Source organism: Lutzomyia longipalpis, chromosome 4, assembly GCF_024334085.1.
Source record: "Lutzomyia longipalpis isolate SR_M1_2022 chromosome 4, ASM2433408v1".
In the NCBI taxonomy this organism is placed as follows: Eukaryota; Metazoa; Arthropoda; class Insecta; order Diptera; family Psychodidae; genus Lutzomyia; species Lutzomyia longipalpis.
In genome coordinates this window covers 13595743-13621854 of record NC_074710.1, presented here as the reverse complement: position 1 = coordinate 13621854, position 26112 = coordinate 13595743, and the positions used below count along the sequence as shown (strand labels likewise).

Sequence of the window (26112 nt, the reverse complement as noted above, 5' to 3'; positions counted from 1 at the left end):
AAATCCACGAAAATTCTTCTAAGGAATGCGTAAATTACACTAACTGCACTCCCCTTTGGCTTTAGGAACATTTTCACTGTGAAAAAACTTGCAAGAAACGTAAAAAAATATTGATTTTCCTGGAATCAAAACACAGCGCGGTCTGTGTGAGAAAGACACTTCCACACCACTACACACATGCGCGACAGCTTCACCGTGGTAAGTGGTGGAAATAGACGGTCCGAATTGGAACATTTTGAGGGTCGCAATTAGAACATTTTGCATGTATTACATTTTCACTTAATTACTTAAAATACCTAAAATCTTTCAAAAAATTGTAAATCAAGTAATAAACTAGACTCTCTAAGCTACAGAAACGCGGCATAATATGAGACATAATAGTGGGAAAAAAACTCATATCAACTTAATTTCTAAAATCAGAAAATGTCGACCAAGTGCTGAAAATGAATTTTGATTTTTAATTTGCCCTGTTGTGTACCAAATTAATTTATTTTAGGCGCTAACATTATCTTACTATAATATCTTCATAATGTAGTGAAACTAATTTTATAATATTTCGTCATTTACGAGAAAAAGGGGAGGTCGCAATTGGGCGGTGGTCTGAATTGGGCCACGTTCCCCTAATAATTTTTTAGGGAAAAAAGCTGACAGCATTAATTTGGATTTCCTACCAGCTCACGAGCATTTTATTTTTAGAAAATACAATAATATAATGAGAATTGACAAAATATTTTATATATTGCATTTGAAGAACAAACTGAGAGGCATTTTACTTTAAGTAAGACCACATTCCCACATTTTACTTGCCATAGGAACCTCAGTTGTTTCCGGATGAGTCACAATCCGGGAATACAATTGGGGTTAATTCGTTTGAAAAGTAGCCGTTAAAGTGATTGATAATTATATTGAAATAAAAATTACATTATAAATTACAATTTTGTTTTCTTACCGAGATTTTACTTATAAATAGAACAGGAATCGCAGATGGGATGCTCAATGGTGCCACAGCTGTAGATCTTAATGCATGCCTCACAGATACCTTTCCGGCACCATGTGCAGGTGTACCCGCAGAATTCACAAAGTTCCAGATTACAATTCGTACAGGTGGTATGAAAGGTAGAAGTCTTAAGGCATCCGGAGCAATTCCGCTTTGTTTCCGGACGCAAAAGGGCGTTTGTTTGGGCATCCCTAACCTCACCATTTCCACTGAGAAGAATCTGCTGAGGAAGAGCTTTGCTTATATTTTCCTCAGTTGGCTTATTGGCACCCGTAAAGAGCATTTTGTGAGTTTTCTCTGAAAAGAAAATTAATGAAAATGTGTTTTAGGCTTTAATAAAATAAAAAATTCTTTCTCTCGGCTCTTCCCGCCTTACCAAATATCTTTTCCATTTTTTCAATGTTGTTATTTTCCACAACTTTCTCACTTAAGAAGATTTTGCTCTGTGGGATGAATGTTTCGTCCCCTGAGTGTTTTCTTTTAAGATTCATGGACGGATTTTATGTGAAAATTTAACTGGAAAATTGTGGAATTTTACACAAACAATTATAAAATATCTTGAATCTCTTAATCCATAAGGCGGCGCTGTGATTGCAGACACCGACTATATCGCTCTTGTGGCAAAAATTAAAATTAGCGTTCTTAGAGATTTTTAGTATTTTCTTACATTTTTTAAGGATTTTTACGAAAGATTAAGCTTCATTTTGATAAAAGGCAGCTGAAAATTAATAAACTTGCCAAAAACAACCCAGAACCTAGCTAATTCACCTAAGTTAAAATAATTTTTGTTAAAAATTTATTCTCGCGCCTTCGTGTGAATGTCACTCGAGGGCTCTGCAGTCGACTCTCGAGTTAGTGGAAGGAACTGACATTTGCATTCCTGCCGTGTATTTTTTGTCCCTGAAATTGCAATTAGTTTTCTCTGCAATTTTATGTAAGTGTCTAAATAAAAACACCCAAAAACTCTTCTTTGCACTCCTAGGATTCAAATCCATCCACAATTTTGCTCCTTAGCACATAATTTTAATATATAAATCACCCCTAAAAAGTTGCGAAGAAACATGGAGTGATTCTTGTGTGCTTGCGTGAAAAGTGATTTGTTTTCGTTCCTCCGCCCGAAGCAAAAAAAAAAAAGAAGAGGAGATTCAGCTCTATCGTGCATCTGTGCGTCTCTAAATAAAGAGTAATTAAATTGTGCGAGATGATCGAAGGAAGAAACAACGCCTCTGTGCACAGATGTTAAGAATTTGTCCCATCTGCGACTCGTCACTTTCATTGTCGCGGAAAAAAGGTCGTTCGTACGCAGAGGGGCATTGATAAGCCCCCGCGTGAGTTAATTGTTTTGTCGCTCTGTAAATTGCCATTTGGGGCGCTTTTATTGTTCACTTGACATAGGGAGAGAGGCACACACGGCCCAGCGATAAGAGGATTAATTTTCCGCATAGACCGCAGAGATTTCCACTCATCAATTAATAGTATTTCTCTTTGGCAGGAGAATAATACCTTATCTCCTGTCTAGTAGAGATACTGACCACTATACTACCGAGGAAAATAACTAATTTTATTAGTGGTGAAAGGGTGGAAATCTAAATTTCGTGATTAACAAAATTCTTAAGAAATTTCTTTTAATAATTTGATGATTAAAATAACTCCGCTCAGTCTCCGCATTGCGGTTGATTTTAAAAGACACGTACAAAAGACGGAGTAGAGAAAGGCGTAATTTAAATAAGATATTTATTGTGATCCGGATGTAAGAGTCTTCTAACTTATAGAGAGAAACACGCAAGTAGAGAGACTTAGAGAATAAAACTAAAACATTTTTTTCAAAAAAATATTTTCTACATCTTGTAAAGTAATGTAATATTATATGTAAACGTAATGTAATTAATTATTTCACTATGATGTGCTATGAATGAGTCACCAGCAAAGGTTCCCCATTATCGAGTGAATCTCAAGCGCAGAGGGGCCATGGAGCGTGATTCAGCCACTCTTGTGCCTTAGTCTTTGTCATCTAACAAAGTATAAGCGTGTATGCATTTATATTTATCTTATATATTGCTCTAAGGAGACAGCGCCTCATTGGCGAATCAAGATGCGTGTGAAGGCTCTTTACGACTTCACAGGAGAACCAAATACTTCGGAATTATCGATCAAGGAGGGAGAGGTGCTCACGGTTACACGGACTGACGTTGGCGAAGGCTGGTGGGAAGGATGTAACACCAATGGTCGCACGGGTTTGTTCCCAGCAGCTTATGTAGAACGTGTAGCAGATGAACCTCAAGCAGCTGCAGCACCTGTTGCAGCACCCATTGCTGCGAAATCGGCACAGCAGTATCCGGCACTTCCGCGCTACGATCAGACACCGGACGACTGGAATGAACAACAGGACGACTGGGAGGATGATTGGGATGACGATCAGGATACTTATTCGGAAATTGGACCTGGTACGGGGCATCATAGTCAACCGGCTGTAGCTGCACCCTTCAATAGAGCTGCTGCCCTGCCACCACGGCCGGCAGATGATGCAATCTCCGTAACATCAGCCAGTGCACCCGTTAAGAGTCGCTCAAAAATGTTCTCCAAGTCCAGTGATTCCTACATAATGGGCATAACGCAGGTTTCTGTGCCGGAGAATGAGAAGGTGTCAATTCTTCCTGTTGATCATGGATTTATGTGGCGACACATGAAGGAGGCCTACACCGTTACAGTTGCATCTCCGAAGAAGGAGACAAAATTTAAGGGTATGAAAAGCTTCATTGCCTACCAATTGACGCCAAGCTTCAACAACATCTCCGTCTCGAGACGATATAAGCACTTTGATTGGCTCCACGGACGTCTCGTGGAGAAATTCTCATTGATTCCCATTCCACCGCTACCGGATAAGCAAATTTCGGGGCGCTATGAGGAGCAATTTATTGAACACAGGCGGGTCCAGCTTCAGGAGTTTGTGGATTGGATGTGTCGACACCCTGTATTATCATCGTGTGAAGTATGGATGCACTTTTTAACGTGTACAGATGAGAAAAAGTGGAAGATTGGCAAGAGAACAGCGGAGAAGGATCCACTCGTTGGGGCGGTTTACTGTGCAGCCATTGTGGCACCTGAGAAGCAACTTCTGCAGAGTCAGGTGAGATGCTTCTTACGACGATCACTCAAGGTGTATTCTTTAATTTTCAATCCTTACATGTAGGTGGACATGCAAGTGGATACGTGTGGAAATTTTGTTCATCAAATGGATTCAGCAGTAAAGACGTTGTCCATCATTGCGACGGAGCAAACAAAGAAGTATCAAATGCAGTGGAAAAAGGATTATCAGCGAATCGGCGAGGGTTTGTCGGAGCTGGCGCGTTCCCTGGAAGTGGATGAGCGTCGTGCTTCGACAAGCACATGTCTCTCAAATTCCGTAGGCCTCACAGCTGGTGTGTATATTGGCATCGGACAACTGTTTGGAGATCAAGCGAAGCACGACTGGATTCCACTGTCGGATCGCTTACACATCTACAAGGGCGTCTTGGGGGCATTTCCGGACATTCTGTCGGAGCACAAAAATGCCATGGCAAAGAAGCGAGACTGTGAAAAGCTCACGGGGGACCAAAAGATGAGTAATGCCCAATTACAGGAGGTCAATCGACGTACGGATGTAATGTCGTACGCATTAATGGCGGAATTGTCGCACTTCCGCACGGAACGTGATGAGCATCTGAAGGGAACTCTCAGGGAGTTTATTGATGCCCAAATTGCCTTCTATCAGACCATTGTGTCACGTCTACAGGCCGCCAAGCAGTTTTTCGAGTGAGACAAATTCTCCCATCTCCATTCACAGTGCATTTAGCCTTACATACAATGTGGATCAAAGAACTCGAATGATCCTCCATGTTGGCGGAACATCCTTCTTTCTGTTTCCGGACACAACAAGGTAGAGTGAGAGTTTATTTTTATACTATCGCGGCATACCCTTTATATTTTTTGAACCAAAATCATCCTCAAGAAACCCCAAAATTTAACTTTATTTAAAAAATTTACAATATAAAAATTTATTTTGAAAGAGAAAAAAAATTGTATAAAAAAACTTTAATCATTTTACAAGACAAATTGTATTTATATATTATTTTTTTGCAAATATATATAAAAAATCACTTCTTTTTAAAGATGAAAAATATTTTTTCGGGTAAAATAAACAGATATTAATGACAGGTATTTGAAAAAGAATATATATTGTGGAAAAATTCCATGGAAATCTTTTTTCCTCTTTTGTACATTTAGAAAATATTTTGCAATAAAATGTTTACCAACTTGCAAAATTCCGTAAATTCTTTTACTACATTCTGCAAGAGTTTGCCTATTTGAGGTCGATGGAAGGAATTTTCTTTTCAACAGAAATCAGCAGAAAATAACCAGAATATAGAATAAAGAAACATTTTATTCAATATTATTCACATGAATTAAATGACACAACAATAAATTATAGATTTTCGTTTAGTTTCCAGATCAAAGTGAACATTATAACTTTTCTATATTAATTAAAAACCATCATGACCATTTCTTAGCCAATGAATTTGTAAAGCTTTACGTACAAACAGCAGGATATGATCATTCCAAAGATAGGAATCATACTCGCACCAGCTGCCATTGTTCCTAGGATGATGAGATGGTGCCTCAGATCTTCTGACATTTGGTAGATGCAGCCCTGTTGCGTAATACAAAACCACAAGAGTTAAATTAATTTTATTTACTCATTGAAGATAGAAAAGTGCAATCAGGTGCAACATCGAATGAGGGGCGCTTAAGTAATGAAACTTCAGTTATTGAATTTTTTCCAATCGATGAGTAGTCAGACGAAAATAAGGAAATTTTCGATTTAACATTGTTTTTAGTAATATTGGGGAATGAGTTTTATCACGCCATGAGACTGATGCCATCCAAAGAAAATCAATAATTTAGCTACAAAATGTATTATTTTTGGAATAATTCATCATAAATTTTTTTATACAGAAGATTAATGAAATAGAAGAAAAGAATTTCTAATTGAATTGAGATTAGTTATAATCAGAATTTAGCTGCAACTTTTTACATTACCGTGTAGTAAATATTGCTAGGATGATCACGAAGACCACAGAGGTATGATGCAGAAATGCAGCAAGAATCAGGAACCAACCGATCCTCAGGTGGGAATATTAATTCATCTTCCGCACCTGATAACCACGTACTCCTCTTCCAATCCTCAAATCTCACAGCACCACAGCATTTGTACTGTGGATAAAACAATTGAAGTTAAAATTAGTCCACTCTTTTGCTCTTAAGTTTTGTCACAAAATAAATTCTCACCTCTTGCTGCATCTGATCAATTGCTTTGGTTCTGCCCTGATCAATTGCATAGCTAAAAGAAAGTCAATCATAACGCGTCCAGTTATAAGAGTTGGTATACCACAACGCGGATGGGTCAGTCTATGCGTTGTAATTTAATTTTTAAGTAGTATTAGTAGTGATTCCAGGGAACATAACTAAAGTTTTCTGTTATAACTACTAAAATTTTTAGTAAATGTTCCATTACTACAGACTTTAGTAGCAGTTTACTAAAAATTTGAATAACAGTGTAGGCAAAGGTGATTTTTTTATGAAATTCATCAATTCGAAAGACAAAAATGGTTATATCTCAAGTTCTATTGCACATACAGAAATTTCTTGACTAGTTTTGGAAAGGTATTCAAATAAGCTATAATCTGACATATATTTCGATACATTTCAAGGTCACCTCCAGAACACAAAATGGCGGTTTTTTGTTCCACCAAAACAGTTTTTTGCACTTTTCGTATTAAAGGAATTGTTTTAAAGGTTTCTGATGTTCTAGAAAGTTGTAGAGTTTTGCAAAACCTTTAATTTAATACCAAATTGAGCAAAATCGGACAATCCGTTCAAGAGATATGGCTCTTAGAACTTTTCAAATTCAAGAATTTTTCAAATGGCCATATCTTCTAAACGGCGACATAGATTTTCTTCATTTTCGGACTGATGAAAGATATTGAGTCAGGCTACAACATATCAAAATTTAAAAGATTTGCCTAATGGGGATTCGGAGATATTGCCCTTTAAAGTTAGGCAATTTTTGTTTTTGATTTTAGCGCCTCTTGCGGACATTTTTGGAACTTGGAATGTTCTAAACAGTTGTAGGGCTTCTTGAAACCTTTCATTTGAACCTAAGTTGGTCAAAATCGGTCAAGCCGTTCTCGAGTTATAGCGAAAAAACACTTTTTGCTTTAGGCCGCCATATTTGCTAAACCGCTCGACCGATTTTCAAGTATGAATTGTTGATGAAAACGTCTCACTGAGCTCTACAACATACTAAAATTTCAGACCTCTAGCTATAAGGGAAGTTGTTAACGGTATTTCAAAATGGCGGACGGCGGCCATTTTGGATTTCAAAAATGCGAAAAAATTAAATTTTACACCCACATTTCTATAGATAACCTCAAACCAGAAGTCTCTATCTCTTGCCGTTCGCGAGCTATAAGACAAAGTTTGGGCGACCGGCCGGCAGGCCGGCCGGAACAAAATTTTTCCACCACCATTTTCGTAATGTGGGATGTCTAAAACGTGCTCATACCAAGTTTGAGCCCGATCTGAGGTGGTCGGTTTTTCCGACGATTACAATACTTGGTATGCCACGATTGTGGTATACCAACTAATAATGAAAAAATCAACTCGACGCGAAGAGAATATTCTCTGGTGTATTAAAAAAATAATTCAACATTGGTTAGCAATTATAAAATATATTATTGCAATAATTGCAATAATTACATTTTCATGATCGCGAAACATTGCTGAAATTGTTTATGCAAATTATCCATTGAATTCAGTGGCAGCACTGAAGGTTTTCTTGCACTGCGCTAAGCCACAAATTTGTAGTGAGATGTTTTATTATTTTTTTTCTCAACGTATGCTTACCTCGTGAGGAATGTCTCGTTGAGACTAAAGCTGAGATCATCGTCAAGGAGTGTGTTGTAGAGGTAAGCTATGGAGCCACCGGCTGCTTCCAAGCAGAGAGTCACGAGTAAGATGAAGGTGTACTGCCGAATTAATTTAAAATAAGATCCTGTTTTAGACTCTTTATTTTGAATACCCTATAAAGCTCCTAAAGCAAACCTAAAGAATGCTAATTCATTAAAAAATAGCTACAAAAAGAAACATATAGCATGTAGCGGTTTTATTTTTTGAGTAAAATGGCGTCAGTTTGTTTACGCGTCACCGACGCAACATGTGCCTCCCTCTTTGGTGTTCATTTGTCATCAAAAGACTGAAATGTTCAAAACGTTCAAGAAAACCACGAAATATGTCGAATTAGTTTCATTTACATAAACTTGAGTTCTTTATCTTTCCATCGATAGCTCACACGAGCATAAAAGTGAAGATAAAGACTTTTAACATAAATTTCACATCGTAAAAAACTCAACCATAAAATTTGCGGGATTTTCAGGATGATACACACCCACAATAAAAATTAAATGTTATGCTTGATACACACCCCAAAGTGCAAAAATGCAACAAAAAAAAACTCACGCAGAGGATCATGGCACGTTGTTCCCGCCAAATACCGCAGCATCCCCAAATGCCGCCTGCAATGGCCAAAATGCCGGCAACAATGAATGCGTAGGCGCCAAAAGCGTAGCTAAACGTTGAGAGGAGGGAGATGTACTTGTGTCGCCAGAAGATTGTCCATACAGCCACTCCTGCCACGATGATCCCTGACATCTGTGCAGGATTGATGTATATAATAAACCCGTGTGTAATTACAGGGTAGAAAGAAGAAATATTTGAAGTGTTGCGACACTCACGAAAAATATGATGTTGAAGATGTGCAAAACATATTTGAGAAAATTGATGCTCCAGCAGTCAGAATCGCGCGTCTTGTGCCTCTGATGCCTTTGCTTTCTGCTCATGATCTCACGATGGGGGTCTCACGTTCGCACTCAATATGACCACATTTTCACTCCTCCACACTTTTTGGCACCTTTCAGGAGAGATTCTTTACCTCTTGCCCAGCTTAGTTTCTCATTCTTCAGTCAAGTCGCTTGTGACTTATATTTTCACATCTATAGAGAACAATCAATTGTAACAAACAAATCCACACCGATATACAATTTGCATATAACATAAAATTGTGGTGAAGCTGATGGGAAAATCACACCAGAGAAAGCCAAGATATATAGTTAGAATGTGGCTTTGTCCAGGGTTTTCTTTTTAAGTATAATTGTAGATTCTACTTCGCAAAACAAGAACTTCTTCTCAGGAACACTTAAGTTGTTAATAAATATCAGAAGGAGTTTTCGCATAGAATAAATTCAGCAAGTGTTCGGTGATTATAGTTTTAGTCGCGAATCAATTATTTATTATGTTTGTTATCCTTTTTACTTCCGCATTTTAGATTTTGTAGTACCTATAGTTTAGTTTATTCATGCTGAAACGTCTTTTTTCTAACAAAAGTGAGCTATTATAATCGTCATACAGCATGTTTTCTAAGATAATTTACAGGGAAACAACTTAATATCAAATGTTTTACATTAACTTGTGGACATAAAACCGAAAGGTTTGAAAGATTTTTAAGAGTGGCCACTAAAAGTAATTTATTTTCTAACAAATATCTTACAAATCCGTCCATCACAGCTAGAGTATCAATTTCTGCCGCGCGCGAGACTTTCTGCTTTTTCTCACTACGAGAGATTTTCAAGAAGACGGAAGTTTTTGTTGATCTTATTCTTTTCGGAGAGAGACTCTCATGGAATGTTATTGTTACAATCACGTCTTTGGATATTAGTTGCACTTTTTTGTTAACAACATTGCACGGCTACCACACCCGCGCAACAAAGCTGGATTTTTTTAGTGAGTATTGTATTTGATTTAAGATCACTTTCGGCAAAGACTTGCGTGTGTGGCTAATTGATATTCACGCTGTGTCAACAAATCAATGACGATAATGTGTTTTGAGCTTCAATTGCTCAGAGGTTTTGCAATATATTTGCCTCAATTAGCTATTCACATTATTCCTGGCGGCTCTGCCGTTTGTTATCTCATACCACCCATATGATCATCTTTAATGTTTGATCTGTGACCTTAAAATACTTTTTATTTGCACAACATTCTTCTCTACAAAATACACTCCCCATTTTTTCCACGGACTTTTCTTATCAGCATTCAATTGCGTCTGTTTGTACAGAGCTTTTTTTTCTATTTGCCTTTTTTCTGCGCTTCTCGCGCGCTTGCTCCACAATTTAATTATATTCAAGCATATGATAATAATTCGTTGTTCGCCTTTTTTGTTTCTCTTTTATATAAAGTTTTTTTTCTCTGGCTGGAGCTAAGAAGAATTATGGTTTTTGAAATTTTGTCACTATATTGCAGAGAATATAATCGAATGATTGCATGTTGTGAGAGTGAAAACAATCGCCCAGCTTGTCTTTTGCTCTAGCAAGCTGGAAAAAGTATTTTCCATTTGGCTTGCAATTGTAAAAGTTCATCAAACTTGGCGCAAAGAATAAACAACTCTCAGCCAATGTACGGAAGTTGCGCGTTCTTCATCACATTTTTAACGATCGGTCTGGCTTTTTGCTTCTTACATAGGCTACAATGTTATTTCACTCAACAACTTACGGATCATTGTTTACACACAACTGATTCATTAAGTCACCTCTGTGCACCTCACATGACAGCAAATTGGCACAATTTGCCACCAAAATGATTGATGATCGTGTAAAAAGGCTCACCCACACCGTGATCACAGAATGATCCTCACGATCACTTCCCACACTTTGTACAACACTGTGATCCACACACTGTAAGATCGCACAAGATCTCCCCTTTAAGAGTGATGCTGATCCACACAGATCAGTCTCTCGTGATCATCTGGCGTATTGTGTGCCTCCTACAAGTCCACAAGACCGCTGAATGGCGAAAGATCGTGGAGAAACAGAGACAGCAGTCTCTATATACAATACACTCAACGTTTGAAATGCGCGCGCGAATTGTTGAGGAGATTTATGGGATTTCCGTAGCATCGAAATTTACCTTTTCTGCGTTAATTAATTGCCATGATGAAGAAGAAAAGCACAACACCGTCTCTTGTTCAGTGATCTTAATTGAGCCATTATGTTGCGCGTACACAGTGGGAAATAAATTTAATTGTTGACGATTTCTGGATGAACCCACATGTATAACACCCAGGAAGATCACCACGAGAAATTACCAAATTTTATGGATTTATTCAATATTTTTACCATGTTTCCCATTTCCTGTTATACGATTTTTTAATCATTTAGGAAGGATCGTTGAATCTTATTATAAACTCCCATAGTGAATATATACCATCATCTGGAGTTTTTTCTACTAGAATATTGTATGAGGGTGCAAAAATAAGGAATTTACTTATTAACTTGCCATCTTAATATATAAAGCTGAAAATTTTGTTTGTTTGTTTGTTTGTGGCACATGAACTCCTCCGAAACGGCTGGACCTATCTTGAAGAAATTTGGTATAGGGGTAGAGGGGGTCAATACAAGTTGCAAGCGCTATATGGGATTCCGCCCCAGCCCCCCTTTATAGCGCCCCCACAGAAAAATTGATTTTTTTCCCATTTTCTACCTGCTGAAGGGTCAGATAACGGGATTTTTTTATTTTAAAAATTTTTCGGGGTACCGTATTATTCATCCCCCTTAGTAATATACGCCCCCCTTTTATAGCTTAAAATTGAGTTTGCTCACACGTGATTGGGGGCTCGGGTTGACTAGTTTATTTATATACCAATTCAAGTGTTACTAGAGGGCGGAAATTCAGAGCTCAGCAAGTTCTTTTCGTCCTTCTTTGTAGTACTGTCTGCGTTGCAAAGACCATACTTAAAAATCGGTCAAGCGGTTTAATCCAATATGGTGCTGCAAAATTGGAGTTACTGAAACCAAAATACTTGGTATGCCATGATCGTGAAATCTAATTTTAAAATTGTTAAGTTAATTCTCAACCAAAATTCTTAAAATAATTGAAGTGAAAAAATGTTGATTTGCAATATTTCCCGCTTTTGGCAAGCACACCATGCTGAAATGACCAATCCAATGGCTCATTGGGCTCATTGAACATATTTTTTGCGATTTTTCTAAGACTTTCAAAATCACGTTGGTGCGATTACTGAAGAATTTGCTACACTTGATTGCCTCTCAGCTATTTCCCATGAATCGATGACGCGCGGGAGTTGTATTGAAAGGGGCGCGCGAGCCATTTATTTTTCTTTTTAATTTTTGTGCGCGCTCTACAAGATGAGCATCCCGATCATTCTCACAGAAGATCACAAACCAGGCACACAGAAATTCTCAATTTCCAAACTTCACTCTCATCACACACAACACCCGCATTGATTTTGGTCTTTTCTGTCTTTTCTACACAGAGTACTGCGCGCGGGGTCTTTGCATTGTCTCGATGGCGCGCCGATTGGATTACGTAATGCGGGGAGTTTGCATAGAGATCTCTGGCACTCACATACAACTTCTGGCATCCGGACGGGAACTGCGTGTAGCCAAAGACTGAAAATTCTCTAAAGTGGTTCGCGTTTTTTTCTTAGCGCGCGCGATGGATCAATTTTTCCACCCACACACTCTGACCGCTAAGAGTAAAGAAGCCAATTCAGAAAATGGGTATAAACAATTGAGAATTAATATCGATGATTCCGCATGTATTTTGTGCTACCCCCTCCCACCTTCCTTCCCTCTTACATAGTCCAATGTTCGTTTCTTGCCACCACAATTTATGAACTATGCGCTGTGCTCTCAATTAATTGGAAATATGCCTTCTGTCGTTTCTGAAATTCAATGAAATTTGTTGCTAAAGAAAAGAAACTTAAAAAAGCAAAACTCAAATTACAAAACTCAGCGTAGCGTCTAAAGTGATTAATTTTATAATTCACTCGACACGGTGTAAAGTAAGTAATTTAGAATGGCTATTAAAGCTATACCACCAATATGCACGCCAGACCTTTCAGTGAATGATAACAAGTGAGAGAATTTTAAGCATAAATTGCAATAATTATATTATTCAATTTATGAAAAAAAAAAAAAAAGATTTGCAAATTCAGCTTGTTTTCAAAGAAATCGGAAATTTAATGGTTATTCTTTAGGGTACTTTAAAGCCAATACATAGAAAGATTGAATTCTGGATAGAACACCCGGGATGAATTAAAAAAAAAACATAAAGCTGAAACAAACTTTTTGCTAATTTTCTTGAATTGCAATAAAATCGGTTAAGCCGTTTTGTGCGAAATTGTCCGAGGAGACTTCTTAGAATTCCCTGATGGATCTTCCATTGTAAAATCCTCCAACTACTCCTGCATCTCTAGGATACACATATAGAATTGCATCCTCTTCCCATAATCACCCGGACACAGCTCCTAGACATCCTCAGGTTTAATGGAGTACATCCTCAAATCTTTAGTGAGGAAGCGTTGCAAAGATCTGCAGTCATCATCAACACTGTCTCTAACCCCTTAGTTATTTTCTTGAGTCCTCATCGTTGGGGCTTTCACCCTTGGGACATTTAAAACTGTGTCCCTGGTAAAAAGGAATTGTCCCCACCTTCGTTTGGTATTTCTATGGGATGGCCGCTCCCGGGAATTCACGCTGGAAGGCACGTAATGTCGCCACTACGGACCTTATTGCCAAAATAATGGGCTACAATTGCCCACCTTTTTCTTGGTCTATAATTTTCCATTTTTTCACGATTTTCTGTAACTTACTTGAATGCGAACAAAATAATACATTTCAAAGGGTCGATATTCTGCATAAAATATTGTTTATAAATAAAGATTATTTAGATTAGATGAATTCCTAAAACTAAAATATTAAAATTATAAAACTAAAATTAAAACCAGAACTAAAATACAAAATATTGTTTTCTTCCCAAAATTAAGTATATATTTGTCATTATTTTATTTTTCAACAAAAATTAAACTTTTCGGTCCGTTGTTGCGAAATGAGCCATTTATATTCATTTTGTCTTATCGGAGTCGAATACAAACCACGAGGAGCGAGCTTTAACAGCTGCTGCCCTTACTATTCTCTTGTGATCATCCAGTGCTGGTTGTAACCCATAGACGACGTCCTGTTTAAAGGGTACCAGGAGCACAGTATCGTACGTCTTTGTAACATTGTGAAGAAATTCCAAAGCAGCCAGTCGCGTTTTCTGCAAAAACAACATGATTTCATTGGTAATGGTATGTTAGGGGATTCCTTTTGGATAATCTTACAATGGATTTCTTAGTCGAACTAAGCTGAATGCATCGTGGAATGAGGGATTGAAGATGATGCCGGCAGAAGTCACTGTCTTCCTTTAGGAGACGATTAATGAGAGTGATTGTTATGAGGTGGGTGTCACTGTTTTCACAATCGAGGCATTGAAAGAGAATCTTTCCGATTCGTTGAAGATTTATCGTGATCACTTTCATTGGGAGATGAAGGAGGATCTCTGTGAGAGCAGCCAGTTGTGCTGGTGTGTACTTGTCGTCGGTTGTGACGTATTTGAGAACTAGTTCAAAAAGTTTCTGCAGATGAAAAGGACGTCGATTGGGCAGATGTACGTCGTCAGATTTTGCGAGGATCTTGAAAGCTGCTACTGCTTCACTCTGGAGGTGTTCAGACGTCAACAGGACAGTGAGGTCTTTGATGAGGGAAGTTGTTTTACGATGTCCACGTACGAGTAGTCCCCGGAGAATCCACGCGAATGTCCTCACTCCGAGGTAGTTCACCTCAATTTGGCGATTTAAGTAGTTTACAGACTGTGAAAGCGTCTCTTCGAAAATTGAATCCTGCACGGTGCGATTGAACAGGGAACAAAGGAGTTTATCACAAACATCGAGGTGAACGCTGGAGCTGACTTCTCCCCTTGAAATCTCCACGGCATACTCGATTAAATCCTTCGTGATATGGTGAAAATGCGATGAGATATCAACGTCCGGACAGAGTTGTCCTATAAGTCCGTCAAAGAGGAATAATTCATTACCTCGATGTGGTGCCAAGTCCGGAAGAAATCGACTTATTGTCACGCTCTGTTGCTCTTTTGTGAGTGTATGCATACAGAGCTTCAGTACGTCTGCTGTTGCCACAAGAACATCAATCGGAAGGTCCGTATTATTCCTTAGAAATTCAATAAACTTCTCAATTATCCCAAAAGTTTCCACAAAATGCCGAACAATTGCAACATCATCTGCAATTAGGCTCTTCATACTCTGCAGTGCCGTTAACTTTACATCATTCCTGGCGTCATGAAAAACACTATCAAGAAGAAAGTTGTACAGCACATCTGATGTCTTCCAAACTCCCAGTAAGCAAACAACACTATTAAAAATTCCTTTAGCATTTGTAGAATTGAGAAAATTCTTCTCAAGAAGCTTCTGGACCACTTTTTCCGTTAATTCCCCCCTTACATGTTGGGCAAATTGCTTCAGCGTTGCATCCAGATTCACATTAGAACCACTGTGAAGAATTTCAAGGAGATTCACATAGACAACCTCACGCTGGGATGCATCCAACAACCCAACAACTTCACTTAGTCCTTCAAAGGCAATTCCCTTCGATGCTGAGTCTAATTTAAGGCATTCCAGAAACATTTCTTGGACTTTTTTCAACGTTCCCTCATCAATGTCATTCAGTACATCGTTCTTCCTGCATAAGTTAATGAGTTCTGTAACAAACTTTAGCAGGATATCCTTCTGGCTAGACGATGCTCCTTCTTCAATTTGCGAAACAAACATCGGTAGCAACCTATTGGCAACACAGAGTGCAGCATTTGCATTGCTACGTGAGCAAGCTACAACAATCCGACAGGCAGGAGTAAAGAGTCGTAGTTTAGTGTCACACAAGGAGATGGTTATTGAGTGTAGGATAACATTGAGAATGTTTTCACTTTGAGTCTTCGATGTTTTAGCAGCGCAAAGAATTGATTGGATTGTTTCGAGAGCAATTTCGGTGATTTCTTCATTACTACCCGGAAGAACTTCTGCTTTAAGGCTAAGCCAAACGTTCGGGAAGGCTTCCTCGAAGACACTAGCACCGTATTTCGTAGCACAAGCCGACTGAAAAGTCACGAAAAGATTAATAAATTTAAGGAAATTGCTTGAAAATCTTATCCGGGAATTAAAGGCAAACCTACCAAGAGGTGTAAGGAGTCAATCTTGGAGACCTTAATTTGACTTTCGAGCTTCTCGAGGGCTAGTGGAATGCAAAATTCCACAAAATCCTGCGTTGACGTAAGGCAGGAGAGTAGTTCATCTGCCAGCTGCTGCCTCGTAATGGGTTTCTCCACATTGGGCGGCGGATGGAAGTCAACGGGGAAGTAACAGGCAAAAACCTCAAACATTTCCTCTGTCCAATGCCCCATTGGGTACATCTCAATCATTCGTGGCATAAATGTGAAAATACGCAGAAGATTCCGCGGATCACGTTCACCTTCAAGTGCCGCAATGACACCCTGAAGGAATTCATCCTTTGTGGCAGTTAACTTGTCCACGTACGTGACTGAGGAGTGTTCAATGATCTCGTAGAAAGTTTCCCGATCACTTCGTGTCTGACTCTGACACGTCACTCCCCCAGTGAGGAGAGTCATCAGTAGTCCCACAAATTCATCTTCCGGAATGTGTTCCATTCGCGCTATAGCCAGTGTCCCTGTAAGAATTGCTGGAATGACCGAATGGTGATCCTTCGTCCTGTCCGCATAGAAAGTAATGATAAACTTTAGTTGAGACGCTTTAAGAAAATCCCTTGGCAGGGATTTGAGAATCTCCGAGAAGAGCTCCAAAGTCCGGGAACGGTGTCCTGTGTTTTGTGACGTCAGCAATGGGCCTAGTTTTTCTACAAGTTCCGTAATGCTAAAGGCATTCCTGGTCAGTTCTGCAGGGAAATAGGTAAATTAATGAAAACCCTGCCAAATTGCCGGGAATAGAAGGAAATTGCAAGAGAACAGTTAGTTAATCCCTAACCTATACAAATGTCTTTGGCTTTTGTAACCAAAGCTGCATCCTCCTCGATTTTCTCAATTAATTCACTGCAATCCCACCAGCTGTACGTCATTTCTGCAGCTTTATCACTCATTTTACACACAAAGAAATCACAAGAAAAGCATTTTTCTCTGGCCAGGAAGCACACAATTTCTTTTTTCTACAAAAAAAAATGTTAACACAATGTTTTATTTTTTACGCGTCGTTTTCTACACAAAGATACATGAAATTAAATGCAAAATATTTATTCAAGATATGATAGGAAAAAACTGGCTGATAATTAATACTAATTTTTTTTAATAAATATTGATTCATTAAAAATAACGTAAAAACTATTTTTATGAATACACCGAACACGTAGCTCCAGTAGATTGTGTCCATTTTATCAGATAAGAATAAGCTAAATTACCTTAATTAATATTTTTGTCGGACCATAAAGCCCTGAAATTTAGTAAATTTTCTGTAGATAAGAATATTAATAATGTTAATAGTAGTTTAGGTTTTTCTATACGTATAAAATTGATTTTTATACACGCATAGTTGAATTGTTTTAGAAAACTCTCCAAAAAATAGTGTCTCGGATATTCAACCGAATCCGCCTAACCTCACTTTCAAACATTTTATATTTTTTTAATCCTCTGAAAAATAATTTTTTTATATAATTTTTAAGGATTATTTTTCCTTCTCAATGATACAATTCGATTAAAAATATTTTCAGCTTTTCAATTAACTTTGAATGATTGCATGACATATAATTTATAACGAGTTATCTTCAAAACAAGTAAGTACCTAAACAAATAAATTTTATTTATTTTTCTTTATAAAACTTACTGATTATTTATTATTTTTATATTGCTTAATTATGAGAAATCCTTCGATAAAGTTTCTATTCCTCTTTAATAAAAATTTTCTCATGCACCTGGCTAGAAAATTTGTTTTGTACAATTTATGGAATTTATGTATTCAATGCAGTCTGAGAATTTTCATTCCGGGAAAATAAAGATCTATTCTTGGTATCTAATTTCCAAGTGCTTCAGTTCGTCATATCCTTCAAGAAGTTCCTTATTCACATCGCAATTCTGCAAACAAATCACCTGTAGGGCTTCACATTTTTCAAGAAGTAGCACCTGCTCTGCCTTTTCTCTGCTATTCAGTGTAAAATACCTTCAGAAAGAATTCGAGAAAAATGAAGAAAATCCTTTTTGTATAAGGATAAAAGGGCAGAAGCTCACCTGAGGGTAATCATATGCATATTTGTGCAGAAAGTCACAATATCCGTGAGGATTCTCTCCGTAATCCCTCTGCTGATGGCAAAACCACCAGAAAATTCTAAATGCTTAATAAATTCACCGATGCTGCTTAGGATTCTCGCTGATTCCCCATTTTCCTCCCTCAGAAGCAATGTGAATTTAGCATACTTCCGATACTGCATCCGTGCAATCTAGGATGCAATCATTAAATTAAGCGATAATTCAGTTAGAAATTGAGATATACTTTTCACTGTACAGTACACATTACCTGTTGCATCCGCCTGCAGGTGTGCTCAAAGTTAAGTAAATCGCCTAGTTCCAAAAACGATGTAATATGGAGTAGACAGTCCGTATTAAGGTCAGTTAGCTTTGTGCACAACATTATTGGGTGAGGAAAACGTTACAGAGAGGATGCTTCCGGAATGAAGCAATTCCGCAGCCTGGCAGGGGCTGTCACATTGATTGGTCAGAAACTTCAGATGCAGAGATCAACCAAAAAGTTCCCGCCAAAATCCACAGCTTTGTCACGTTTGGAAAAAGAGGAAAACAATGCTCCTGTAAAAATTTTAATTCGCGCAAAAATATCGATAAAGTGCAATATTCCTCAAGTTTTTAATCAAAGTGAATCCTGTGAACATGAAAAGTTTGATCCTTCTCTGCCGGATGGACTCTAAAGTCCAGTAATTATTGATTAAAAATCCACTTTTTCGAATTTCATGCTTTATTTCACTCCTCCTCCTCTTCCTCTCTGTCCTCAGTATCACTAGGATTCTCGAGAATGGGTGTTATGCCATTCTCTAAGTGCTTCAGTGCCACCTGATTGGTGAGACTCTCATATGGAAGGGTATCAGTGAGCGTAGGTCCAAACTTGAGTGCCATCTTGGGTGTCTCGTGAATTTTGGCTGCTTCCTCTTTGGATCTTATTATACCCTCATCCGTTTCCCTTTCTATCCTTTTGGCATATGCCTTATTTGATCGGTACACTTCAAAGGCACAAGCAATGATAATGACCAAGAATAGGATGGACAATGTTATAACCACAACGGGTGTCTTCTCCTCCTTCTTCGTCAGTGTAGTATAGATTGACTTGTAGGGGATCTTTATGGGTGGATCTTCTACCCACGTACGATCTGTGGCCTGTGAAAGCAAGAGAATATGATTAGAAAAAATCTCTTTGTTTAATCTTTATCGCATTTTAATGTACCAAACTAAAGTTTAACGTTGGCTCTGAGATGAGCTTCTGCACGGAATCAAAATGGGCATTACACTGGGCACTTCTTACTCCTTGCGAATTGGTTACAGCTATATCATCAGCTCCTGTCTTTGTGAATAGCATGTACTCCTCCAATGGCTTCATGGTGACATTATTTACCTGAATAATGATGTCTAAAAAGAGAAATTTCATTTTATCAAAAAAAAAAAAAAAAACATTGCTTTTAAAATAAAAGTAATATTGGCATTGTTAGAGCTAAAATGAGTTTTCCTTGAATATTCATTTTATCTTGGAGATTTTCTCAAAATTCCTGCATTTTTAATCAAAGTAAAACACATTCCGGTGTTAATTGTCGGGCAATTAAAATCAATGAAGAGCAATTTGCAACTTATGTTGTACATATAGTGTTACTTTGAGAAGTCAATCAGAAAACTCTCTTTTAAGCTCCAAATTTAAAAAAAATTCTCCTTTACTTGAAAGGCATCCACTGTAGCTCTTGTAGATGGCAAATCTCGGATCAGTCGTATTGATACCGCCAATTTGGGCTTCATTAACACCAAGATCATCACCCGCCTGTCCCGTGAGACTCATCACCGTGAATGGGAGTAGTGGGATGATTTGTCGATCAAGCATTAGGGTCCCATTGTCACCATGTCGTTCGTAGTAGACAGAATGTCTAGCATTGTTGAGGAAACTCCTTTCAACCTTTGCCTTTACAGCACTCCCTTCGCGATCCTCCTCAAATAGTAGATGTCCATCGGCACTGATACCCATCATTAGGTAGTACGTACGATGATTTTCTGTCTGTAGCAGCAACATTATGCGGCTGGTGCGCCGAAAATCCTCACTTGAGAACGCTAGCTGAAGTTTAACGTAGTTGACCTTGCCGCTAAGGCTGAATTTTCGCTGAATTATTGCTTCCCCATTGAAATCAGCACCCTTCTCCTCACTGCAAAACTCCCCTGTGAAGCTAGTGTGCTCACAATCACAGAAACTTTCCTGCTTGGCAAAATTTTCCGTGCAAATCCCACCATTTTTGCACGGTTCAGCATCACAGAGTATTTGGCAGTGGGATAGAACTCCTGAAAATTAAAGAAAAAAAATTCTTTGAAATTCTCGTCAAAAGAGCGAAAGGAGCGAAACGTTAAAAAATTAAAAGGGTGGCGGTAGGTCAATCGGTTAACGCTCCGATTTGATCATACCCAATATCGCTACGAAGCGGGTTCGATTCCCTGCTGGGTAGATTTTCTACCTTTCCTTGGCCAAGCGTTTCCTAATACCGGTTTCCTTCCCATTCCTCTCTTTCGCACAAAATAATGTGTGCACAGAGAAGTGCACACACAAAAAAAATAAAATCGCACAAAAAACAGTCACACAAAATCAAAGTGAGTTCAATAGAACTTCACTCCACACAAAAACTGCGGGCGATATTGAATAAAAAGCCCCATAAAATCCTAACCCTTTACCTTTTTTTAAAAAATTAAATCATTACCGTGAGAAAGTTTTGGATCAACCAATTCCTCCAGATCAATTAATGTGTCTCCAATCTTAAGTCCTCCTATGCATCCAACAAACCCTTGTAGATCCGAAGCATCCTTGTTAGTTTTTAGGAGATTTCTAGAATCATAGCCACCAATGTTGATCTGGAAGTATTCAGTTGGTGGTGCAGGTGGTCTATGTGGGGATAGGACCTCCATTTCGGGATTTTCCCATGGGGTATTTGAATATTCAGCCAGTAAGGAGTCTCCAATGGGTATCGTTACATTGAGTTCATTCACATACATTGAAATTGAATCGTCTGTTCGTATTATAGCCACCTGAACACTTTTCCCTGAATTCAGATTCTCATGATGAAGTGTTAGATTCACAATACGTTGGCCGCTGTTGAAGAGAAAATTCACTTCTTTCGAGTTATTTATGTACAAATGAACAAAATTATTGTAGTGATCATTGGCGTAAAACACCAAAGAGTAGTTGTCGTATGTTCGAAGATTAATTAAGAGATCTTCTGTTAGAACATTCCGCCAAACTTGTTTGTCCTCATCACTTGGGGATTGAAGGGAACCCACGTAGTTTCTCTTGACGTATGATTCTCTGATGAGAAAGGTGAGTGCCTTCTCGTTTAGATCTAAATACAGAGAACGTTAATGTAAACTGAAAGATAGGTTTCTTTGTTAGATTTCTTAACTTACTGGTTTCACAGAATTCTCCTACATGTGCCCAAGGATTGCTGCAGACACATTGAAATGTGCTCCATAGTTCTTTGCAGAATGCACCATTCTTACAGGGATTTGGCACACAAGATGGTTTGCAGTCTTTAATGATTTCGGACAAATGAACAGCCATATAGCTGTAGATATCGAGGATTTCACCATTAACAACTAATCCTCTGAAACACCCAATGAGTCCTTGTTTTACGGAAAGTTTCTTTAGAAGATCCGATGTTGCCCCTCCGATAAACATACTCCCTTCAAACGGTCCAAACTCTTCTTCTGGCAACAAATCAACCATTTGGTAGTCTGTATTGATCATAAATCTTACATGGTATTCATTGTAGTCAATCCAGATTTTGTGCCATTCTCCAGCATTTAATTTTCTATTACTATTGATTACAAGTTCCCTTGTTGTTCCCGTGCTCAGTGTGAAGTTAAACGTTAACTGGTAGTCTCCTGTTAGTGCCACCATGAAGGATGGATAATTCGGACGAATAGGTGGCTGGAAAAGCAATATAGCCTTCTCTCCTGTTGTTCTGAATGAAAATGCAATATCCCCCTTCCTCCAGCCAGGTACCTCAATGTACGATTGTGACGTGGTGAATGTAACAACGTACTTCTGAGTATTTGTTTCCACACACTCAAGTGGACCTAGCGTTATCCTGCCCTGAGCTTCCTCATCGAGGATATTTTGTTGCAGGAAAAACATCTGTGTTATACCCAAGCTCTGAACTTCAGAGTAAGTTCCTTCATCTGAAAACCACTTTCCTTGAATTGAGCTATCGCAATTGCAACTCTGATTGGCATCTTCGCAAGTCTTATTCACAGAACAAGGACAGGATCCCCTCTTGACGTTTCCCAGGTAGTCAACTGTGTTATTCTTAGCTGACGACATAAACCACGTTGCTGAATGTAGTTCAAGAGGAGCTTTGTAGCAATCATACTTGATATGCTGTGTACAGTAGAGGGAGTGTGAGATTAGCTCTTGAAGCATTTCCGGTGAAAATTCTCTGTATGTTATGTAGAAACTAAAGTCCGTCCATTGAAAAGATCTCACATCAACTTGGGATGGTAGGTTGTGCTCAACAATAGTCTTTGTTGCATTTTCTAAACTCTGAAAATCACATTTTACATGCGCTGGTGGGAATATTCCATTCCCATCTATGTCTATCAGGTACACATCAGATTTTGTGTAGCCCAAAAGTGCTAGTTCTTCGCAGGTTTTACGATATTTGGTAAAATGACAATTTTTTCCAATATATCCGGTATTTTTGCAATCACATGTTATTCGATCATCTTTTACAATGCACCTTCCGCCATGTTCGCAAGTGTTGGGTCGTTTGCAGGGATCAACATACTTGCAGTTATCTAGTGTGATTTCTCCTATAACTCTCTCCGTTTTGACAACGTATCTGCAATGAAAGATTAAATTCTTAATCATTTTTAAAGAGCATTGAATGTAGAAATAGGATACCTAGGTTCAATGGGAAAGTTGTAGATTTCAAGATCACGCATGCATCCAACGAGACCAGATGGTGCCGTTCTCAGGCTACTTCCAAAGACAACCTTATCACCAATGTTGAAGGATAGATTGTAAGCATATAGTATTGTCTGGCGGTAGTCGATGGTAAAATTAATGACTCCTTCTCTGTATGACAATTCAATAGCATGCCAAGCTGAACCACTTTCAATTTTATGTTTTATTGAGTGCAAAAGAGACGTATTCTTGTTGTCCAGCATAATATCCAGAGATAGCTTATCATTATTTAGACGAATTTCCCAAAATCCCGGTCCAGAGTCGGTTTCAACTTCACTATAGGCCAGATGCGCAACAGTTCTTGCACTCTTAAATTCAAATCTCATTGAAATTTCATTGGTATCAGCAATTGGCCACCAAATGTGAGATGTTGCAAATGGATAAGTCATTGGGATGACCTCAACATCAGCTTCGTAGAATTCTGGTTCCAAAATACCAATATAGTGCATCTTAGGACTGCCCTTCTTCAATTCATATAGTATGGAGATTTCATTGTAGAAAACATATTTGAGTGAACCAACAAAATTATTCTTAGACACAAGTCCTTTCTTCTTATTTAGCTCCGGTCCACCACCAAAATGTATTTCAGGATCAAAAAGGAGATTCTGCACTGATCCCGGAATATCAATTATCTTGTATTGATCATCAAGGATTAGATGGATTTCTTCGTAATGATGGAGAATAGTTAAATTGTGCCAGTAGTGGGATGTTAGATCAGAACCCAAAACAGCACTCAACATCCCATCACCAAAATCCATTTCAACATAAACTGAATGATTTTTTATTGACGCCCCAATATATTGGTGCTTTAGTGTTTCTCCACTTCCGTAAAATAAGGCAGAATCATCGAAGCGTGTCTTAAACATTAGACTTATTCTGGTTAGGGGTGAATGTGTTCGATCTTTCCAATCGTAGATCCTGTAGGAAACATAGCTTGATCCCCGTAGCGTTAATACTGTTGCGGCTGGTGATAAAAGAGAGAATAAAACATTTTTAGGACTATAAATTTAATTTAATTTCGAAATTTAAAATGGAAGATGATTGCAAACATGGACGTATTTAAAATGCTAGATGGCGCCTGGAACGGCGTGGAGAAGATAAGAGAAGCCATAGTAAAAGAAAGTGAAGCTTTGTATTAAAAGTGGCTTAATGTTTGAACAGATTCAGATATTTCGATTACAAATTAGTGGATAATTAAGCAACTTAATAATTGAATTGCTTCAACAACTTAATAATCAAAACATAAACTTACTGTAAATGTCGCAATGTTCTCCTTCATATTTGGTTCCAAAACAATCGCAAGAAATGTCGTAGTAATGATTGATGCACTTTGAATCCAAAAAGCATAAATTTTCTCTTGTATGGCACATATTGAGGCATCCTTCTTTGACATTTTCATGCTTCGTTGCAACCAATGGGGTTATTGGCAAAAGATCCGAAGCTGCCTTGCCTGAGCTAAGAACAATATTTCTGATGCATCCAACAAATGATTCAATGATGTACTTAACACCATGCAATCTCTCTTCTGAACTCAAACCGCCAACTAGGATAACTGATGGTAGATTTGTCGATACGCCGTAATTTGTGTCGTGATTGAGACCCTTTAGGTACACTTCTTCTTGATTATTGTCAACTCTGGCAATTAATCTTGCACCGTGAACATCAATGCGCACCATAACGCTATGCCATTCATCGCGATTGAGACCTTCCCCAACTGTTACGCTCGTAGAGTGCTTCCCAAAGACATGGACCACCTTAAGTTGTCCCTTCTCAACGATCACATACAGAGCATAGGGATCGAGGGTTATTCCTTCGGGATTCTTCACGTTGTGATAAACGAGAAGACCATGGGGTAGGCGTGTACGAAATTGAAAGGAGATCTCTCGACACAGTCGCAACTGGAAGGTCTGAATAATGTCCCCATCGAGTTGGATGAAGGTATTATTCTGGGCAAAGAGGAAGGTCTTCTCATGCCCGGATTCCTCAAAGGTTAACTCAGAACCACGAAACTCATAGGGTAGTCCCGTTCTGCTCCCACTCAATGTGGGTGTTGTCGAAAAAATTTGATCATTCCTCGTTGACTCCTCGGCAGAAGTTGGAGTTGTTTGTTGTCCACCATGGAGTATGGATGAATTTATCTGCTCAATATGTCCATTGTGATCGACGCTATGTTCCGTGACGCTCAATTTAGCGCAACACAGAATTATCAGCAAAATTAGGGGCTTCATATTGATTAAAGTAAAGTTCGTTGTTCTGATGAAATCACAGAGTGAAAGAAATTGTTGATTTAATTGTTGATTTTCTGCAAAAAGAATTTTACATTTTAGCATAAAATCAGCATTATAAAATAATTTTATAGGGAACTCTACAAGGGGTAAATTATTGTCTCCAACAAATAGGTGTATATGTAAGTAGAATCCACTTGCGTGCTGTCGGAGTTGTTTAATTTATAGCTGAACAAATAGCAAGATCGAGATAATTAAGAGATATTTTCTCTAATTTGAAAAACAAGCGAACTTTGCAGGTTCTTTTATTTACATAATATCAGTACATTATATATTTACATATGGAGTTTAACGTGCGAATAACTCAAACAATTCCTATATGAGATTTAAAAAGTTTCTAGATATATACATTATGCATAAAACATGCATACAATTTTTAAAATTGGAGAAGTATTAAAAATATTTAAACTTCAATATAATGAAAAGTGGATTAATAATTTATTATTTCCATTTAAATATAAAACTTTCAGATATTTTTTTCCATTTAATTTTTACAACTTGATTTTCTCAATCAAGCATAATAAAAATCAAAATTATTCTGTCCGTATATTGTGCATAATGTCCTTTTCATTTATGCCGCCTTTCTCGGACCTACCACA

At 38.1% G+C, this 26112-nt stretch overlaps 6 protein-coding genes across 21 annotated transcripts in view; 1 reads left to right on the top strand and 5 right to left on the bottom strand.

The window, feature by feature from the left end:
- Nucleotides 1-884: 884 nt before the first annotated feature.
- LOC129796517 (apoptosis regulatory protein Siva-like) lies at nt 885-1583 on the bottom strand. The gene is made up of 2 exons (XM_055838524.1): nt 1374-1583; nt 885-1294 (listed from the first exon to the last, which is right to left on the bottom strand). The coding sequence occupies exons 1-2, from the start codon at nt 1486-1488 to the stop codon at nt 957-959; spliced, it is 453 nt and encodes a 150-aa protein (XP_055694499.1). The 5' UTR covers nt 1489-1583; the 3' UTR covers nt 885-956.
- A 261-nt stretch (nt 1584-1844) lies between these two features.
- Nucleotides 1845-5301, top strand: LOC129796482 (sorting nexin lst-4). 3 transcript variants are annotated; one of them, XM_055838456.1, is made up of 3 exons: nt 1845-1931; nt 3063-4124; nt 4188-5301. In XM_055838456.1, the coding sequence occupies exons 2-3, from the start codon at nt 3090-3092 to the stop codon at nt 4791-4793; spliced, it is 1641 nt and encodes a 546-aa protein (XP_055694431.1). In that variant the 5' UTR covers nt 1845-1931; nt 3063-3089; the 3' UTR covers nt 4794-5301. The 3 variants fall into 3 exon arrangements, with proteins under 3 accessions (XP_055694431.1, XP_055694433.1, XP_055694430.1); XM_055838458.1 differs by having other exon boundaries at nt 1856-1931; nt 3066-4124; XM_055838455.1 differs by lacking the exon at nt 1845-1931 and adding an exon at nt 2219-2288 and having other exon boundaries at nt 3070-4124.
- Nucleotides 5302-5399: 98 nt separating this feature from the next.
- Nucleotides 5400-12984, bottom strand: LOC129796500 (CD151 antigen-like). 13 transcript variants are annotated; one of them, XM_055838493.1, is made up of 8 exons: nt 12516-12782; nt 11786-11930; nt 8827-9084; nt 8552-8743; nt 7940-8061; nt 6323-6374; nt 6074-6247; nt 5400-5684 (listed from the first exon to the last, which is right to left on the bottom strand). In XM_055838493.1, exons 3-8 carry the CDS (start codon nt 8929-8931, stop codon nt 5541-5543), a joined length of 789 nt encoding a protein of 262 aa, XP_055694468.1. In that variant the 5' UTR covers nt 8932-9084; nt 11786-11930; nt 12516-12782; the 3' UTR covers nt 5400-5540. The 13 variants fall into 13 exon arrangements, with proteins under 13 accessions (XP_055694468.1, XP_055694474.1, XP_055694476.1 ...); XM_055838499.1 differs by having other exon boundaries at nt 12512-12647; XM_055838501.1 differs by having other exon boundaries at nt 11786-11913; nt 12512-12647.
- Nucleotides 12985-13912: 928 nt separating this feature from the next.
- Nucleotides 13913-17225, bottom strand: LOC129796472 (MMS19 nucleotide excision repair protein). The gene is made up of 4 exons (XM_055838432.1): nt 16998-17225; nt 16172-16908; nt 14271-16094; nt 13913-14206 (listed from the first exon to the last, which is right to left on the bottom strand). Exons 1-4 carry the CDS (start codon nt 17107-17109, stop codon nt 14012-14014), a joined length of 2868 nt encoding a protein of 955 aa, XP_055694407.1. The 5' UTR covers nt 17110-17225; the 3' UTR covers nt 13913-14011.
- A 668-nt stretch (nt 17226-17893) lies between these two features.
- On the bottom strand, nt 17894-18714 carry LOC129796507 (uncharacterized). 2 transcript variants are annotated; one of them, XM_055838512.1, is made up of 3 exons: nt 18534-18714; nt 18248-18456; nt 17894-18179 (listed from the first exon to the last, which is right to left on the bottom strand). In XM_055838512.1, exons 1-3 carry the CDS (start codon nt 18645-18647, stop codon nt 18020-18022), a joined length of 483 nt encoding a protein of 160 aa, XP_055694487.1. In that variant the 5' UTR covers nt 18648-18714; the 3' UTR covers nt 17894-18019. The 2 variants fall into 2 exon arrangements, with proteins under 2 accessions (XP_055694487.1, XP_055694488.1); XM_055838513.1 differs by having other exon boundaries at nt 17894-18161.
- Nucleotides 18715-18968: 254 nt separating this feature from the next.
- Nucleotides 18969-26112, bottom strand: part of LOC129796469 (axotactin) — a 9619-nt gene continuing 2475 nt past the window's right edge. Inside the window, exons 2-8 of the mRNA XM_055838426.1 lie at nt 24481-25530; nt 23166-24192; nt 21671-23103; nt 20971-21606; nt 19952-20560; nt 19470-19651; nt 18969-19402 (exon numbers count right to left, since the gene is read on the bottom strand). Coding sequence (XP_055694401.1) covers nt 18992-19402; nt 19470-19651; nt 19952-20560; nt 20971-21606; nt 21671-23103; nt 23166-24192; nt 24481-25456 — 5274 coding nt within the window. The 5' untranslated portion in view covers nt 25457-25530 and the 3' untranslated portion in view covers nt 18969-18991. The remainder of the gene's footprint in view (nt 19403-19469; nt 19652-19951; nt 20561-20970; nt 21607-21670; nt 23104-23165; nt 24193-24480; nt 25531-26112) is intronic.

Bases quoted from the DNA above. Each gene is read 5' to 3' on its own strand.
- LOC129796517 (XM_055838524.1), bottom strand. From the start codon at position 1,488: ATGAATCTTAAAAGAAAACACTCAGGGGACGAAACATTCATCCCACAG. The intron at 1,295-1,373 runs GTAAGGCGGGAA...TTTTCTTTTCAG, and splicing joins AAAAATGGAAAAGATATTTG to AGAAAACTCACAAAATGCTC.
- LOC129796472 (XM_055838432.1), bottom strand. From the start codon at position 17,109: ATGAGTGATAAAGCTGCAGAAATGACGTACAGCTGGTGGGATTGCAGT. The intron at 16,095-16,171 runs GTAGGTTTGCCT...GTGACTTTTCAG, and splicing joins TTGACTCCTTACACCTCTTG to TCGGCTTGTGCTACGAAATA. The intron at 14,207-14,270 runs GTAAGATTATCC...TTGTTTTTGCAG, and splicing joins GTTCGACTAAGAAATCCATT to AAAACGCGACTGGCTGCTTT.
- LOC129796500 (XM_055838504.1), bottom strand. From the start codon at position 8,931: ATGAGCAGAAAGCAAAGGCATCAGAGGCACAAGACGCGCGATTCTGAC. The intron at 8,062-8,551 runs GTGAGTTTTTTT...TTAATTCGGCAG, and splicing joins AACGTGCCATGATCCTCTGC to TACACCTTCATCTTACTCGT. The intron at 6,375-7,939 runs GTAAGCATACGT...ACTTTCTTTTAG, and splicing joins AACGAGACATTCCTCACGAG to CTATGCAATTGATCAGGGCA.
- LOC129796482 (XM_055838455.1), top strand. From the start codon at position 2,234: ATGTTAAGAATTTGTCCCATCTGCGACTCGTCACTTTCATTGTCGCGG. The intron at 2,289-3,069 runs GTCGTTCGTACG...CTAAGGAGACAG, and splicing joins TTCATTGTCGCGGAAAAAAG to CGCCTCATTGGCGAATCAAG. The intron at 4,125-4,187 runs GTGAGATGCTTC...CCTTACATGTAG, and splicing joins AGCAACTTCTGCAGAGTCAG to GTGGACATGCAAGTGGATAC.
- LOC129796507 (XM_055838512.1), bottom strand. From the start codon at position 18,647: ATGTTGTGCACAAAGCTAACTGACCTTAATACGGACTGTCTACTCCAT. The intron at 18,457-18,533 runs GTAATGTGTACT...ATTGCATCCTAG, and splicing joins CCTGCAGGCGGATGCAACAG to ATTGCACGGATGCAGTATCG. The intron at 18,180-18,247 runs GTGAGCTTCTGC...TTCTTTCTGAAG, and splicing joins ATGCATATGATTACCCTCAG to GTATTTTACACTGAATAGCA.